The sequence below is a fragment of the Dermacentor albipictus genome, chromosome 6, assembly GCF_038994185.2.
Source record: "Dermacentor albipictus isolate Rhodes 1998 colony chromosome 6, USDA_Dalb.pri_finalv2, whole genome shotgun sequence".
NCBI classification, from domain to species: Eukaryota; Metazoa; Arthropoda; class Arachnida; order Ixodida; family Ixodidae; genus Dermacentor; species Dermacentor albipictus.
In genome coordinates, this window is record NC_091826.1 from 76,286,214 (window position 1) to 76,305,179 (window position 18,966).

At 45.1% G+C, this 18,966-nt stretch overlaps 1 protein-coding gene across 2 annotated transcripts in view; it reads left to right on the forward strand.

Annotated features, from left to right (window-relative positions):
• Positions 1–18,966, forward strand: part of LOC139061212 (calcium-activated chloride channel regulator 1-like) — a 266,208-nt gene that overhangs the window by 21,683 nt on the left and 225,559 nt on the right. For both annotated transcript variants that reach the window (XM_070540869.1, XM_070540870.1), the window contains exon 4: positions 8,907–9,074. In XM_070540869.1, coding sequence (XP_070396970.1) covers positions 8,919–9,074 — 156 coding nt within the window. In that variant the 5' untranslated portion in view covers positions 8,907–8,918. The remainder of the gene's footprint in view (positions 1–8,906; positions 9,075–18,966) is intronic.

Sequence of the window (18,966 nt, forward strand, 5' to 3'; positions counted from 1 at the left end):
CAATCCTCGAATCATATATGGATCATACTAGTTGTTTTGTTGTCTTCATACTTTGTTACGTTCGTATGGATTTTTATCAAAAATGCAAATTTCTGAAGAAACACAAATATGATTCTAGTTTTCACACATTATATGTTTATCATGCCGTGCCACTGGTGTTGGCACAAACTGTGTACCCGGGCACTAACAAGCAGCACCTTAATTTCTTGCACATGCAAGGCGCTCACGTCCCTCAGGACCAAACTGCATACTCTGCTTAATCTAGAAATATTCCTCTGGATTTCTGCGGTTCACACCAATGTCCACATGACAGAAATGAAAAGTGCGCGAAATTTGCGTTCATTAGAACTGCGCATAAGGACGTCAACACTTCACGACTCTGCGCATGTACAGAAATAGTTTCTCAAAAACACACAAGATGCGTGAACGAGGCAGAAAAGGGTGGAATCAAAACTCGCCCGCAACGCTTATGCACGGTTAACTTCGGAGCATATGCATATAGCCTAAAACGAAAACTTACACGCCTAGAAGCACTGTGAAACGTTGCACGTACACATCACAGTACACTCACACTTTGTAAAATTAAGAACCCTAGTGCTCGAACGTTCTGTACGTGTTCGGGGTCACCAATGTGCGTCGCGGCTCGCAAAATAGTTCACACGAGGCAAGACAGAAGCAGCACGTTACGAATGACTGCGATGACACGACAATGAAGCTCATCGCTACCCGTCGTATCATCACTTCTCAAACAAAAACCAGCACTGTATAAACAGACAATCTTCCTATCGATGAAGCGCGCACATAGAGCACCTACGATCACCATACGCTGAGGTGGGCGATCGCAATGTTTGATTTTGTCGTGTGTCGAACGTGTGTCATGCTTATGAACGTCATGTCATGTCATGTCATGAACGTGTGTCATGCTTTCTAATGCACACGAAAAAAAAACGGCCTAAAACACACGAAATCTGCGGCTTCATTCCTTCCAACCCTCGTATACACAAAACACGCATCAGTCTGTTTCCTTTGGTGATAGCACGAACTCAAGAGGTCAGGAAGGGTACAGCGGCTTGCTGCGTTCGACAAATAGCTTCGCGGTTGCTGAATAGCTCTTGCAATGGTCACAATAAATCACACAAAAGATAAACAGCCGCTGCAGCCTAGGGGCCTAGGCTTCGCGCTCCGCTTCGAACCAGCGCCATGTTTGTGCAGTCGTCGCACGGAGGCAAACGTTGACGACTTCCTCTCGTTACATGAGTTCGGCCATTACTGGCGGATCGCCCGCTTGCGGTGAGGCTTGCGGCGATGGACGGCTCGAGCGTATATCGGCCCTAAGGGCCCAAACATGGTCAATCCGCCCGTCCGTTCCGTCCTCGTCCGCCTGCGTGCCGATGGCTCTCTAGAGGAGAGGGACGAGCGGTCGCAACTTTCCCATTCACACGCCTGCTCGTGTCTCATTGGCTGGTACGAAGCGGACGGTGTTGGGTGTCCTCACAGCAAACATGGCGCTTGCTCGAAGCGAAGTGGGGACGCAAGGCCCAATCTACAGCCGCGTCAGAAACAGTTCATTTTTCTCTTTCTTGCGATTTTTACTAGAGCTAGCTGGCAGCCACGAAGATAGTCATCAAAGGCAGCAATCCGGTGTATCCTTCCACGCCTCGTCAGTGCGTGCGATCGTCGACAGAAGCAGACGGAACGCAGGAAGCGTGTTTTGTGTTTACGAGAGCGTTCGGAAGAAACATTTGAAGCCGGTGACTTCGTGATTTTTTGTTCCACGCTTCGCGTGTGCGTAGCAAACGAGAAGTTCATCACATACAAGTGCATTCTAAGCAGGACGCACGTTCAGGGCGTGGCGAAATATATACTGTCCGATCGGCGCACCCAGCATTCGCAATCGTTATCTGTTCCGCGTATGCGGTCCGTTGCCGCGAAGTGAACTCCAGTCTTTCGCAACATTCAGAAGTAATGATACAATCAGGAGCGATAAAATTTTATTGCCTCGTTATTGCTGCCGTTCAGCGTGTACTATACAGCGTGTGAGCCATTTTGTTGGCTGCAATGCGCCGTGGTGACCGCTACGTTCTAGCTGTGTTCTTGCTGTTATGAAGTGGGTTCTATACTGCGTGTGAGCCGTTTGCCTGCTTCGATGCGCCGAGGTGACCACGACGTTCGAGCTGTGTTTTTGCTGTTATGAAATATGTTCGCAAGCTACAAATTGCGACATATATGTGCAATGTGTCGCAGCATTAATGGGTGTAGAAGTGCGCGTTCTACCGATGTGCCTGTACTCAGAAGTGAAATATGCGGAACTGTTGCCGATCGCGTTTTCATATGTAGTACACTAATACATAAGTCCTATCACACTGGCCTTTTCTGCTTCGTGCGTGTATCGTTTGTTTCAGAAGTTTTTACGAAGGTGGTTCTATTGGGGGGAGTTTAGGGAACATCACAATAGTTACGTGTAAGACATACAGCGCTGTCCTGAAATGTGGACATGGCTGACAGCACTAATGTAATGAATAAAAATTTCGGGCAGCCTTGCTTTCTATTGTGTGGAAATTGGTGTGAATGGCAAGGATTTCTAGATTTCACAAAGTAAATCGCCTTATATTTTGTGATGCAAGCGGCTTACATAGCCAAAAATCCGAGTTGCTTGTTTTTGACTGGTGACTAAGCACAGAGCCTGTTTGTGAAGATGCCAGTGGCATGGTAGATGAATATCTTATAGGTATACACTGCATACTTCTTTCCTGTTAAGTAAAAATTTTAAGTTTGCTGATAAAAATCAATATGACTGTAAAAATGAACACGTAAGCCGAGCAGTAACAAGTAAGTAAGTGTCACAGGTATGGTGTTATATAATATTCGTCTAGCAGCCAGCAGAACTGCGTGAAAGAAATTTCTCCCAGAATTCTTCCTCAGTCGCTAGCTTTGGTCACGTTGTTAATGCAGGCATAATTGGTTAAGCGGAAGTTTGCCGCTCCTTTGTATATACACCCTATCGTATTATCTGGTTCGGGTCACCTGTTTTGACAGAAGCCTTGAGTTTATGGTGAACAATGGCATAAGTACAGCATGAGGTGCCTGATAAGTGCTTTATTTTCTTTCCTCGTGTTCATTCTGCCAACAGTCATTAACAAAATGTGCATTAAACTGACTTGATCCTGCAAAGTGTGTCCATTAAATGTTTTTCCGATACACTTTCATCTGCCAGTAAGCTTACTGCTACTTATTATTCGTGGGTGTAGGATGTTGGTTGCTATAAGAGGCCACCTACTGATCTTTATATTTCACAGGCCATGGTTTGCCTCATTATCTGAATAGTTTTCAGCTGCGCTACCAGACTATGGAAAGGGGTGCCTCGTTTCTTGTCAATCTTTAGCATGTTTATAACCACAGTGAATTGCCTCCTGAGAAATCAGCTGCTATCATAATATAAAACGTGCCTATTGGCTGCCATGAGTTTATCCTGAATGCAAATTTTCACAATTATGTCAGCATTAGTTATGTGATAGAAGCAGCCAATGTGGACGAACTGCTGGCAAAATTTTCAAGTGACTCTGCCGGCACAGTGTCCGCTCCCTATAATATCTTGTTGCTGAATTTTCCTTTTTTGACACAAATTTCCTGCCAAGCCAGATAAGATATTGTCAAACCATCAATTGTAGGCCTATACACATAGTCACTTCTTTTTTTATCATATTATGTATATGACACCCATGTCTAGCTTAGATTAGCAACATCAGCTTAACTTATCCACAGAGTTGAGTTGCTGCAGGTGAGAGAAAAATCACTGCATAGCTGATAGGAATTGGGCTGGCAGGAAAAAATTATTTGTCTTTGTGTCTTGTTGTATAAGTTGCGCTGTTCATTTGATGCCCACAAGTAACATGTAAACACAAATGTATGTTTACATTGCATATACGTTCATGTGTGTGTGAATAAAACAGCCCAACTTCTAATACCAAGGCATGTTGCACCAACTATATCCCATTAAAATATTTTATGTGGTATTCAGCTGATCTTATTTAAATTTTATCACACGGTGCAGTTACAACATATTATACCTGCATGTACACCAAATTATGGACACTATCAACTGCATGTGAGAATGCATATTTTAGGCCAATGCAGTAGCTGAAGCAGCAGCTTTTTATTTAGCTTTTGCGACCGCTTATGCGAGGGGTCTTTTTGATTATGCCATCCAAACAACTCATATAAAGGTTTTTGTTTAGCATACCAGCAGTGAAATACTGAATGCAGCTGCAATTCTTCGTATACTAGTGAGATGAATTACACTATTCATCGTTCTGTCACGTATTGTTCGTCAGTCACAAATGGTGACTGTCTTTGGCGTCATGAGTTCTAGGCTCATTTTCACATGGGTCTTTCGATGAAGTGAAATCCACCTCTTCAAAAGTCAGTTTAGTGGAAAGACACCACTGAACCGATAGCTCAAAGGCCAATTCCTGCATGCTTTTCGCCAATCGGGTAGTGTGCTGAAACTATGTGTGATACATCACTTCAGCTACGCCAATAATCAAACAGCTAAACCTGCCACATATAGTTCAATCATCGATATAGGCAGAGAAAGAAGTTGCACCTATGTGACAGTTACTCATCCCATGAAATGTGAATGACCCAAACCTTCGCAAGCATATCGGTCACAATCACCCGGCAGTGCAAGTGGGAACACTTGTGCTGCTGCAAAACAAGTAGAATATTGCCACCATCTCGGCTGGTTTGTCGTGATAACCTTTCCTGCAAGTTTCTTGTGTATATTGGATAGGCTTCCTACATTATGAATTTAGAGCCTTCACAACATTTACTGCGCTAATAAAGGCACATCACAGATACCAGTACTGAAGGAAGGATATACAAGGAGGGCAGAGAACGTGTGGGTCAGTTCAAAAATATACAGGTAAAACTACGTTGAACAAACTATTTTCACATTATAAGATATACCACTGGCAATGAATGCGCATTCAGAACATGCAATAAAGGCCCTGTGCGGAAGATTGCGACCTGTGATGCCAAAAACCTGTTTGCCTTTAGAATATTGACAAAGAAGAATTCCACTCGGTACTTCTGTGTCGGAGGGTAGAATATCAAAGGAGAGGTGCAAAACAGATTTTGTATGTACTAGTCCACTATGAGTGTACTATGCTTGGCACAAGCTGTGCCAAACATAGCTACCTGTGTGCAAAGCATTGGACAAGGTACCATATGCATGTCTGACACATTAAAAATCTTTTCCATTGAACATTATCAGCTCTATGCATGCTGTTTTCAGCTACAAATAGCGCGTATACATCCTTGACCTCCACCACAAATAGCTGATGTGACAACAAAATATATACACCTTAGTGTTATGTTGTTTTTTATGGTGTCTCAGTTTACGTATTACAGTTTTGAATTTACAGATTACTTCACTTGCTTATGGCTAAATACTACAGAAAACTACTTGCATTGTTACTTCGAGGTCACATCACGAGGATTTGTTTGGTATCTTTTCTCCATCAATGTGTCCTTGCACTATATAGGTAAAATGTTACACCTGCAAAGCTGAGCGTGCACTCTTACATTTCAAACACTTCTTTAAATGCTCGGCAGTTACGCCATTAAACACATTGTTGCAGCGAATCTACACAACCTTAATTTAAGTGCGATATAGAAGGCTGTTTGTGCATAGCCCATCTGTTCTAGCGTGCCTGCAGGAATACAGCATTGTCCAATGGCACCGTATAGGCCAGGCGTAACAGTGAACCACTAGCAAAGAAAGTAGCTGATAATACTAAGCTGACCCATTTGTAGGAGCATATTATTATCTAATACGCATGCAAAGTTGCTTTCAGTGTATTTAATAACCACAGCTTTGATTTGCGAAGTTATATTAATGCACACATACAGCGCTGAAACAGTCTGTAAAATGGTGAGCAATGTGCCAAGGAATGAAAGATGACTTGTGATGTGTGGATTCGAATAGTAGATGTGAATGCATACCCAATTCACCAGTATGCATGCTTTCTTCTTGAACAATTTTACATTTGGCACAGAGGCTGAACCATTGCGGCCTCCTTAGTGCAAATTTCTGTACTCTCACAGTGCTAATGGGGTATCATTCATTTGGCTACCTGAATAGTCGATAGATAATGGAGCACAACAATCTTCCAGTTTTGCGCAGAACACCTTGTGCTTTATTCACGAAACTAAACCTAAGCAACTATTTGCTGGTTTGTGATGCAAATAAAAAATGGCAATGAATGTTTCCTCACTTTTAGTGTGGTCCCGTCTTCCGCCATATGAGCCTTCATTTCATTGTCATGTGCATGTTAAAGTACCTACTAATTAAGAAATACAAACACAGAACTACTAACAACATCAAACTTTTCAGGCCACAAGAGGTGGCTGAACTCACTGCTAAGCTAAGTCACTTGATAATCTCTGTTTGCTTTTAAATAAATACAGGTGTTGGCCAGCTGTTTATGTTATGCTATGCATTTTTTTTTCATTTTCCTAAAATATGACTGCATCAGCTAGCAAGGTTGTCACTGCAGAAATACATAAACAACATGCAACCCACGCCCAACTAACTCAAATAACCTGAGTAGAGCTTACAATAGTTCATGTATCATGTGCATCGTGTGTGAGCTCATTTTTTATATGTAGGGCAACCAAAATAGAACATGCATGTATGATACTGACAGTATCAGTCTGAAGTCGATCATCCTTGTTTGCTGCCATGGGTGAGAGAGGGAGCATGCCTGTCATGATACTGCTTAATTTTGTGCACTTCGGTAATGGTTTGTACGTTGTTGAAATGTTAATTTATGTATGTATAAGTAGTAAACTGGCAACAGCATGAACACCCAGCCTGGCAAGAAATAATACGATTGTTTCATTTCCCTCAAAATCAGCTCTCTTATCAGCAATATAAATTAGTTACGTTGAAATAAATATTCTCATTGAAAACATCTCATGAGTACATATCTGCATAAGGTCACCGTTATACATACCTATATATTGCTTTTATGCTAGCGAAAATGAACTGTACACTCACTGCTTAACCTGCGATTCTTGCTGTACCAAGTTAACCACTTATTCACAGCCTTTTTGCACATGGTGAGAACGTCATCCACGACTGAGAACATCATCATACATTATATTTTGTTTTGAAGTTTGCAAGCAGCAAGTAATTATTTTTAATATGCATACTTGATGCCTGACTTCATCTATGGTGACTTCATGTATGTAAAAAAGCAAAGGGCATTTCATGCATTCAAGCGCTTTAAGCACTTTCTTAAAATTGGCAGAGTGAAACAAAGAAAGTATGAGCAAGCACATGCAAGCATGAGCAAGCACATGCAAGCATGTCAGCAAGCTGTACTCGGAGCCTCACACGCGTGCAGCGTGGTAAATAGATGTGTCTTGGCGACCTACGCAGCCGTATTCCGCGACAGATGTGCGTGTGTTCCCCATTCTTGAAAGCTGTTACTAGCACTACAAAAACTGCTTCATCGCGCCGAACACGGGGATTTGGGACCAATCGCTTCCCGCGACAATATCACTTTCGTGTGGCGTATAACGCAGCACGTTGGATAATTCGAGAGGTTTTGCCCAACCAGCCTAGGCTGCGCGCGCTCAGAGCAATCGTCCGGGAATATGCCGCATGTTGCCGACATGATGCGACTGGAATACATCTTTAAGAGGTGGCTCAGATAAGATGTCTGTGCAGTGTTTCGAAGAAGGATGACGGTGCCAATGCAACACATGCGGCTGCAGCACAGAATGTGGCAGCCTTGAGTCACATTTTCACTGTAACACGAAAGCCTGAAATCACATCTGCAAAAATGTGCCAGTGTCGTCTGCTTCCAGCGCCTCATCTACGTAACGGAGGCGATACCTGCTGTCCAAGGTAGTTGCCGACCTTCAACATCTTTGCTCCGCCTAACGGTTGCCTGCTGTCAACAGGTCAACAAAATTTGGTGCATGCTCCATCCACTCGTGCGAATTGAGCATGCACCAAATTTTGCGACATACCTCTCGCCTTTTGGGCGCGTGGTATGTCGCGTGGTAAGTCGGGCATGTGGTATGGGTGTGTGGTAGGGCTGAACGGACGGGCGGCTTCACCCTAACCCACGCTACTCTCGGGCCGGACCGATGGTGACCTCGGAGACGTGAAGAAAGGCGGGGGGGGGGGGGGTAGTGACATCGACGACAGAGACGCTCTTTTTCCAGCCCCTTACACTTTCAACGAGCCTAGGGAACTAATGGCTCGTGTAGGTCCCACATGAAATCCGCTATTCAAAATTTTGTCGTAGCGATAGGTAATGTCGAAGACGTGCCCCAAAGCACTCATTTCCTGTAGCCACTCATTGCTGAAAATTACAAAGTAAATGACCGTAACTTCACTAATTGCGCGCGTTATTGCGTGAATTTTTCTGTGTCTAGAGGCTGCCTATCCGTACACTCATATGGTAAACATAACGTTACCGTGATTTATATTTTGCTAACTTTAAAGATTAGGAGCGGCTAAAAGAACACCCTGTATATAAACCATAGCTTAAACAGGCACTTAGAAAATCTGGTATTATTTATAGCTTTGAAATCATCGCAGAAAGTTTCTAGCTATACAAGCTATTGGCTAGTTTTTCTGACTTTCATCTCTTAGTATATGCCCCAATACTTTCTTGTGGGAAGACATACCTATTCTAATTGATTTGCATAATTTAGGTCACAATTTTTTTTATGTTTGGGCTGAACCGCTGTCTATAGGGGGGGAAAGAATAAATATCCACGTAAAAGGCCCCGCATACAATTTACAAATAACCATTCTCAGCTACTTGTGATGTTTGCATGTCAAAACTATACGATTAACTAATCTCGTAATTGCTTTCGCTCCACAGAAATTCCTGAACATGGCTAAGCACAGTGTTGGAGTGTTCGCGTTCGTGAGCCTACTCGCGAACGTTGCCGCACTGGTGATCGACAAGTCCGACGGTGGCTACAAAGACATGCTGGTCTCCATCCATGATGACGTCCAGCCAGATGAGGCTATTGTGGAGAACCTCAAGGTATTTAGCACGAACTGAAACCGTTCCAACAATCGAAGAGTACCTACTGTACCACTTTTTAGAACACCCCACACCCGTCTCTCTCCCCCACGCTACGGCCGTTTTATAGGCGAGAAACAGAGCAACAAGCTTCAACCGGTGCACGCCATTAACACCACGACGTGAGCAAGTAAATTGGTGACCCCGTAGATTTTGCTTATAGTTTTGTTTCACCGCATAAACTAGAAAAACGGTAAGAATGTGGTGTATATATTTCGGCGTTGATGTTTGCTATGCACCTGAGCCCCTAATGTGGCCATACAACACGCATGTGGTGACGGCAGGAAATGTCGCGGCTACTTAAGGAATGGTAACGGTGATTGCACCTAGATGTCGTTCATGACAACCTGTTTTTTGGTTAGCTACATATCTTCCGGAACGTACCAAAAAGTGCAAAAAATAATTTCATCTTTATATGAGCGTCGCCACAGCCTTTGTATCATATGGCTTATCAAAACTGTAGCCAATGTCGCGCCTAGCTACCAAATCAGAGAAAAGCTGCTGTGTTGCGATAACCTAGCTGCGGCACCCGGTTGCTACCTACGTGGTAACATTGCTCTAAGGGATCACATCACGGGAACGTAATCTTTTACGAAAGCATTGAGATAGGGATGGGCAAACTCGAGTGGGAAATTTTTCTCGGGATGTTGCGGTATGAGCACGACCACTGTGACACGCCACAGACTGAGCCGCGCAACTCTGTTATTTTGCATTATCGTCACACTCACGTGACTCTGTCATCTGTAATGACGTCGCTTTCTTACATCGTAGGCATTTCTAGCATCCTTCAACGGGAAGTTTGAATTCTATAGTTCTTTTGCAAAGGGCAAGGATGAAGATATCGAATAAAAAGAAGTGTCCTGCGTGCTCTAACCCTGCCAGGCGCAATACGCACGTAAGCCCCACTCAAATGCTGTACAAATTTCGGAAGAGTAAATTACCCGGCCAGTGACGATGTCTTGTGGTTCTGACAGAAGGTCGCTACTGTCTTTAGCCCTGGAAATAGGCATCCACCTTGAGCTAAACAGTAGCATTTCTGATCCGTTCTAAAAACAGGGAACCTTCGTAATAAATATATTATATTTAGTCATCTGCATGAAGTTATGTCTGCACAAAACAGCATAACATCTTGTTCATGGCTGTCTCAGAATCTGAAGGGCGTACAGACTCCTCCAATACTCTCAGAGAGCGAGGCAGTGAAAACGCCGCGCTGGTGCACTGCACGCAAATCATTATAGCGCAATCTTTGCGAGCGTGGCTTCAGCGCTGCCCTCGTGCGTCCTGCATGCAAGCGTTCTCCACAGGTTTCGTGTTTATTCGTCAACTCATCATGGTGGCTCAGTGTCTACTGCGTGCGCTTCTGAGCAGGTCGTTACCTGTTGGATTAGGCAACTCCTCCACCTTTCTCCTTACAGTGCCCTGTAATGCAAAATCATTCGTATGCCATGTATGTGGCACGCACTAAGGAGCCCCAGATGGTCCAACGTATTCCGGAGACCTCCACCACTGTATCCCTAATGTATCAGCATGCAATTTTTTACACGGTACTGCATATAGTAAATTATACAACGGAGCTATGAGGACACTTATGCAATTATTTTCTGGTGGTAGTGAAGGCAGCAGTGCGACGGTGCGGTCAATATAAGATGTAACTGAAGCATAGCGGGTTTCACAGCATCGAAAGTCGCTTCCATCGTAACAAATCATAATTACAGATATGTTACCTTAACGCTAGCACACTGGAATAAAGGACAACTTGTATGAATAATTTTATTTACGTGTAACCCCCAATTCTTGTTTCTCTGGTTGTCTTAAAATATCTCCAAGTTATTGGTAACTGAGTTTAAATAGTTGCGACGGTTAAAGCACACAGTGTGTTTTTGTAACGAAGCGGGCCTGGAAGCTGTCACTAGGAACAGCTATACCCAAGACCGCTCTCGAATGCTGCATCAAGGAAAGGTGTCATCGATTGAAGCTGTGAGGCATAAAATAGACTTCTACTATTTTTAAGGTTTCAGGACCTAAGTATAGTGTTTGACTGTTTTCAATTTATCACTTGTCAGTTTGGTATATATATGTGAAGATTTACAACGAAAGGAGCTTCTAGCGAGAGTGTTAAGCATCGCACCGCCATGGTTTTTCTTGGATGAGTAGCGCAGCGAGAAATGTTTTTCGGAGAAGGAGGGACGACCTTTAGAGGTTACGATGATTGTGAGAAGAAGGGGGAGGCGTGGGTGGCTGTATACTAGCACAGAAGCTCCAGTGGCGGGGGTGGCAGAGGGAGGCACATATTTTGTACTCCACTTCATGGCAACCCCACCGAGTGGAACGGTAAATACCGGCGTATGACGGCCCATTCGATATCAAGTGTAACTGCAATGAAATGCTTAGCGGAGTCCGCAGTTTGTTTTCCTTGGCGGCCTAATAATAAATGGTTATAATATAACAGATTTTTTCACATAATCAAGACCCCCGTGAGTAATTGACCTAGATAAACGTGCTCATGTACAGACTTTTGAGGCGGATTGGCGATTCTGAATTTTCGTTCTCTTGCCAAGCCACTGAACATTATCTTGGTTGCCTGCATTATAATTTTGAACCCTACTCTTACGCTTTCTTCGTTGACGTCCTCAATAATTTCTTGCAGTGCCGCTTGCAAACTGAAAGTTTTTAAGATATTCGACATTGATTCTCATTCTTAAGCCTTCCCCGTCGAGTACTTCAATAGTTCTTCTCAGCATGAAGTGAATAACACAGGAGAGATTGGGCCTCCTTGCCTGATCCTTTCTTTATAGGTATTTTTCCGCATTTATATTGGAGCTGTAAGGCAGCTGTAGAGTCTCTGTACATATTTTCCAAGATATTCACCTATAAATGTAATCTTTCATTACGCATTGCCTCCATGAGCGCTGGTACCTGTACTGAATCAAGTGCTTTTTTTTAATAATGCACAAAAGCCATATAAAAAGTTGATTGTACTATGCAGATTTCTCAATTACCTGATTGACGACAGGGAGGTCATCCATCATGAAGCCAGCTCCTGGTTCACTGAAGTCAAGCATTTGCCTGATTCTATTAGAAATTATCTTGGTGCCTATTTTATACATTACTGAAAGCAAGCTAACGTGCACTCTAAAAATTAGGATGAGTATTGCAGTAGTAAATGAGCCGAGTTACTCTTCAACTCATTGCTTCACTCTCGCAAAATGTCTTGTAGAGTGAAATGCATTGTTCGCTCCATCAGCGAGGAGAGAGTGAATTGTTCCTTTCACTCTGCCCATTTGAGAGAGAGTAGAATGCCCGTTCAACTCTTGCGGCAATAGAGAACAAAACATAGCGTAAGCGCCTGCTTCAACTGTAGGAGGCTGGCCACGAACATGGCGATGCAACACTCACGCACGGGGAGCAAAGAGCACACCGTTTTGCTTTTAAGAGAAGAGGCAGCCGCAGTACAAAGTTACGCGGAGCCAGCGCTCTACTTGTTTACTCGGAGTTGCCCCAGCGTGCGCGCGCACAATACTGCGGAACAGCACAGCAGTGGAGAAAGAGGGTCGGTCCATGCAGCGTGCAAGAACGGAGGCCATCCAAGGGAAATCGTGTGCCAGCCATCTTGCGTGGCCGCGAAAACAGGACGAGGTGTTCACTTCTAGGATCGCGAGCCGTTTGTGCGCTGGCACTTGTAAGCGCGAGCGCGAGAGAGAACATCGGGGTCTTTTGATCCTTGAATATATGACGCTCTCTAGCCTCGATTTCATCAAGGTCTTGTTCACTTAGCCCAGATCAGGAAAACTAAAGCGAGTGACCTGTCGATGCAAGGCCCCTGACGCGCAAGGCTCCTGAAGAAGCCAAGGTCCTCCATCTCGTCTACCGATAGCAACGACGAATAGGACCGGATGAATGCGATAAGTAAACAAAGCATCTGCTCAGACTTAAGTATTACCATAGACAGCGGTGAACTGAATGCCTTAGTGGACACAGGTGCTGATTATTGCGTTGTAAGATATGCGCTTTCAAAGAAACTAAAAGAAAAGTTTTGATGCGGTGGAGTGGATATCAGATATGTACGGCTGGCTGGCAACTCATTACACCTGTGGGCAGATGCACAGTGAGAATCGGAATATTATGTTTTGCTTAAGTCACTGATTTTCTCGCACTATCGGCATGTTCAAAGTATGTAATACCCGCCTGGACATTTTCTGGCGAACGGTGCCATAATCAACCTGCCGAACTCTAGTGTGCTCTCTTCTGCAAAGCCCGCTATAGATATGCAAAAATCGCCGGAGACACAGCCCGTTGCTTTGCGGGTTGCCAACGATGACATAACCGTGCCACCACGATGCAGCACGCTGGTTCGCGTAAGAAACTAAGCTTTCACCGACTCATAAAGCTTAGCGGATGTGAAAGTCGCGCTACTGTTGAAGAAAGGGACTTGTGCAGCACGCGGAATTGTTAAGCTGCGCAACGGGTGTGCTAATATATTGCTGACAAATTTCGGAAGTGAATTTCATCATGTCGGAAAGTGTATAGGCATTGCCTTTCTGCACAGCGCTACCGAAGTCACAGATGTATGTAGCTTAGCGTCAAGGCCGCCTGCCGCACAAACTACGGATGACGCCAAGACATCAGTTGCAATCAGCCAGAGTCTGTCGACCGCCCAGAAAGAAATGATGGAAGACCTCGTAAATTACTTTACAGAATGTTTCTCCAACTCGTCAAAGGTACGGCACAGACCGGTTGTTAAGCACCGTATGGTAATAGTAAAAGCGACTAGACCAGAATACCAACACCCGTACCTAGTATCACCGGTTAAATGAGAGATCACTAAAGGTCAGGTGCAAGAGATCCTTAAGGACAATGTCATTCAGCCGTCAAACAGCGCGTGGGCGTTGCCCGTAGCACTTGCGAGAAAAAAGGATAAAACATTGCGAAACATTGACTACGAGAAATTTAACAGCTTGACCAAGCGTGATGTATAGCCGCTGTCGCGCATTTATGACACCTTGAATTAGCTTCAACATGCAAATTTTCCTCTTTGTTAGATCTCAAGAGCGGGTATTGGCTAATAGAAGTTCATGAAAGACGGTAAAAAGCTGATTGCGTAATCACAGACGGCCTACACGAGTTCAAAGTGCTTCCATTCGACCTATGTTGTGCACCGGTGACATTCCAGTGCATGATGGACAGTGTGCTCCCAGCTCTCGAATGGCAGTCCTGCTTAGTTTTCCTGGGGGACATGGTGGTGTTTTCCACAACCTACGACCAGCATGTACAGAGGCTGCGTTTAGTGTTTCAAGCTATCCGATTGGCAGGTATGACCATTAAACTGGAAAAATGCCAGTTTGGATTCCAAGAACATTGTTTTCTGGGTCACGTATCGCAAGGTGTTCGCCCAGATCCCGACAAAGCTATTGGCGTTGCGCCATTTCCGAAGTGGACAGGCAAGAAGACAAGAAGGTGATTTTTGGGTCTAGGACAGGCGATTTCCAGAAAAGTGCTCAAAAATTCCTGAACCCCTAACAGGTCTTGCTAACGAATACATTCTATTCATCTTTATTACTGTACAAGAGGTTGCCTTCAATGAATTAAAGGAACGATTGCAAGCCCCGTCGTTTTTCACGCATTTCGGTGAGACGGCGAACACACAAGTCCATACTGGTGCAAGCAATCTTGGTATGTGTGCGGTTTTAGTTCATTGGCGAAATGGGGAAGAGAAAGTCATAGCGTGTGGTAGCTGCACTCTCTCGAAAGCTGGAGCAAAAAACTCTGCGTCAAAAAAGGAGTGTTTGGCTGTCATATGGACCATCAGCAAGTTCCGACGATACCTCGACTTCTACGGTAGGCCGTAACGTGCAGTCAGCGTTGACCATTCTCGTTGCTGGCTGGCACGCCTAAAGGACCCATCTGGGCGACTATCGAAGTGGGGCCTTAGCCTTCGAGAACACATTACTGTTTGTTATGTCACGCCGGGCGCTGACATGCGCTGACGACACGCCTGGCGCTGAGAATTAAGGGAACGTGGGGACGGCGGCCTGAATCAAGAACTCGGACACAGGCAGCTACCGAGGTGGAGAACTCGTATCTTTGGCGAGCAGCCGTTAAAATAGCCTCTGAACACTGCCACAGTGCCCTCTAAGAGCCAATCAGTTTGGTACCGGAACCGAAACCAATACATAACACTTGTGTGCAGCTCTAGGAGAAAACATAACGATGCTGACTGCTTGTCTCGTTCACCAGTGGAGTCGACCCCATAGTATTTCTTGTTCCTTACTGTTCTGAACGCTTCGGAAATTGCCGAGCAGCAGCCGGCCAACACAGAACTGCTTCCACTCATCAAGCGCCTGGAAGGACATGACATCCAATACCAGTGCGTGTTTGTGTGAGGTTTTCGTCATTTTCCGTCCGAGATAATCTCCACAAGAGGAACTTTGAACACAATGAGTAAAAACTTTTCCTCTCTGTGCCCTCAGCAACGCGACTGAAAATTTCGGAAGTTTTTCATAATTAACCATCGTAGGATCACTTATGTGTCAGAATTTGTCTCGCCAGACGTTGTCTCGGATGCTGGTGGCATAAATTATTAGCCTCGATTCAGCATTACGTGAGGACGCGGCCTGATATCAAGGCCGCAAAACACCACGCGTAAGGCCGGCCGGCCTTTTATAACCCAGAGACCCACCAAAGGCTTTATTTCAACAAGTTGGAATAGATCTTCTTGCGTGGTTCCCAAGGTCATCGTCAGGAAAGAGGTGGATCTTTGTAGCGACGGACTATTTAACACGATATGTTGAAACTGGCTGCCTTGAGCGAGGAACAGTAGTTGAACTTGCCAAGTTCTTCGTTTATAACATGGCCCTGTGACATGGTGCACCAATGGTCGTGATTACCAATGAAGCAGCGGCCTTCTCAGCTGAGTTGATGCAGCGTTGGATGAAGATGACTTGCACCAGTCACAGGAAAAGCACTGCACACCGTCCCCAAAGAAACAGCCTGACAGAACGTCTAAACCAAAACCAAACGCTGGCAGACATGCTCTTCACCTATGTCAATCTCGACATAAGACATGGGCCGCAATTTCGCCTTACGCTACTTTTCCCTAAAATGCGGCTCTACAAGAGACAGCTCCGCTCACTGCATTTCAACTGGCCTATAGTCGCACAGCCACAGCCACATAGGATACTTTGTTACCAGTAGATGATGACAACTACAACCTCTACGACGTCGACGATTTCCTACAAAGAGCTGAAGAAGCCTGGCAGCTGGCACAGTTCCGCATACGCAAGCAACAACGTAAGGGCGCGAACCACTACAACGTGCACCGCAGAGCAGGCCAGTACCAGCCAGGCGATAAAGTGTGGGTATGGAAACCAGTACATCGTCGCTTACTGCGAAAACTCCTTCGTCGATGTTTTGGTTCTTACGACAATATTCGACGATTGGGTGACCTGAATTAAGAAGTAATCCCTCACGGACAAGAAGATAGAACCGGCACAACCTTGCGAAAGTCGTACACGTAGCAGCCATGAATGCGACGTGCAATGAAAACACTTCTATTTAACAAATTTTTCTCGCACGCACCGGGACGATGCGTTTACGGCGGGCGATTCATACATCAGGTACAACACTGTGGAAGCTACGCAAATAGTGTATTCACCAAATTTTATCACTCCGTGCGTTCCGTCTATGCTTCGCGGGGTGCCAGCGGTGTTTGCTCCCGCGAGCATGCAGGTGTAGTGCCGCGATGGGATGCAAATAAAAACAACGAAATGAAAGTTGATGTGAAAGCACGTGTTAGCATCCAAATAAGCGCATGGTTTGTTTGCTTCTAAGGGTAAATTCTTATTTTCATTCAGAACCGACCTTATATAAGGAACAATTTTACAAAAAGCGGTAAAAAGACACCCAACTATTTCTAACCGCGAACGCAGCCACCGCAAAAAGTATCTCTAGCCTCCACAGTGAGGCACATGGTATATAAAACGGAATATAATGCAGCAGAGAGCTCTCCACATGCCAGTTACGAGCACTTTCCCGAAATACCATTCCAAGCACCTGATCGCGTCGCCATTCAAAGAGCGCCAGCAACGCCTCGCGCATGGCGAGCCAGCACATTTCTCTCGGGCACGCGCACGCGACAGCGACCGAGTCCGCCCGTCCAATGAGGAGTCAGGCATGGTGCCTGGTTATCGAGGCGGGTTAACGTGGTTTGGTGGAGGGACGTTCTTGGGGGCAGGAGGGGGGTATTGTTGGATAGGCTCCAGCTAACTGTGCTATCAAATTGTGTGGAAGCGTTTTAGCCTTGAGTTTGCACCCACAAGTTCACCCACAAGAAGCCAGTTTGTTTAGTGTTCTTAGTTGAAGAGTGCTACAATATAGGGCTGCATGTGTCATAGCAGGGTATCGACACGCAACTAGGTCAGGAGTGGCCTGAAAATTTAACTTCACACTCACACCACGTCGGGTCAAGCAAAAAGCTGATCGGCAAGACGGCACTTTACTAAGGGCCCCCTCCTAGTAAACGGATGCGAAAAAAATTCACAGGGTCTAATATGTAATCCCTAACGCGACTTGAACGCGAAAACCCAAGTGCCGGTGCTTTAAAGATGGACACATATTGCGTGCACATGCCTTTTAATTCGCTTGGTCTACTTCGCTTATTCATCCCTCTTAATTCTCTTACTCATACTCTTCATTCCCTTAGTCATGCCCGTTAATTTGCCTAATGTACTTCGCTTAGTCATCCCTCATTACCAAGATCAAGGGTTCGACTGCCAGCCAACGTCCTGGGTTCGAATGGCTTAATTAGCTGTATCTTATTACCTGAGTACTCATGAAATTTTTCTTCATTAACATCAAAGGTTAAGTGTTCGAGTGCCGCACATAACGCTGTCTTAATTTCCTGCCTTAATTAGCTTCTTCTTAAGTACCACCAAAGCTGGTGGGTCCGACTCCCACTCAAGGTCTAGGGTTCGATTCCCACTATTTGCCGAGGGTTCGACTCCGACCAAAGGTCGTGCATTCGACTCCCACTTAGAATCGTGGATTTAAGTGCCTTTATTAACTCTATCTTCATTAACTTCCCCTTCATTACCACAAAAGATCATTGCTTCAACTCCCACAAATGGTCGTAGTTTGCCACCGAAGATCAAGGGTTCATAGCCTTTTGTACCTCACCGACACGTTTTCACTCAAGGTAGACTTATTAGAAGAATAGTCTTTTCGCCCTACAGTAGTTCTCTCTCTCTCTCTCGCAAAGTGTCTCTCACTTATAAGTTCCTCAGATGTGTATACATATCTGGAATATGTGTACTTTTTTTTTATTTACAGTAGGCTTCAGTAAGCGAACCTGGCAGACGACACAAAAACGTTTTAATAGATACTTTTAGCTTGTCCGCTATTCCGGCAAGCGGGGCGGTTCGCGTGGATTGCCGGATAGTCGGGGGCGTAGACGTGAGCGTCCGGAGCAGTGTAGCCGCCTTGTGGTGCGTATAGCTCAACCAAACACAGAGCTAAAATTGCAGTAAACTACTATAGTCTGCATCGCTGCTGATGCACATTTTTTGCAGTGTCGTAATTTTGAGCATGATTACGCTGCTGTCGCAAATTTACACCCCAGCTGAGGATATCGTAAGTGGCTCTGTGTTTATGGGGTTGAGCTTTGCGCCACCAGCTGGCGCCACCAATCGACCGCTCACGTTTACGCTCCCACTCATCCGGCAAACCGCCCGCGCTTGTCTGAATACCAGACGCACTAAAATTCCCTAATAACGCGATGCATGCATTTCTAGATCATCCTGCCTACACGAGCGCAGCCATCTACTGCACCTTGTAGAATTCGCTCAGAGCACGCGAAATC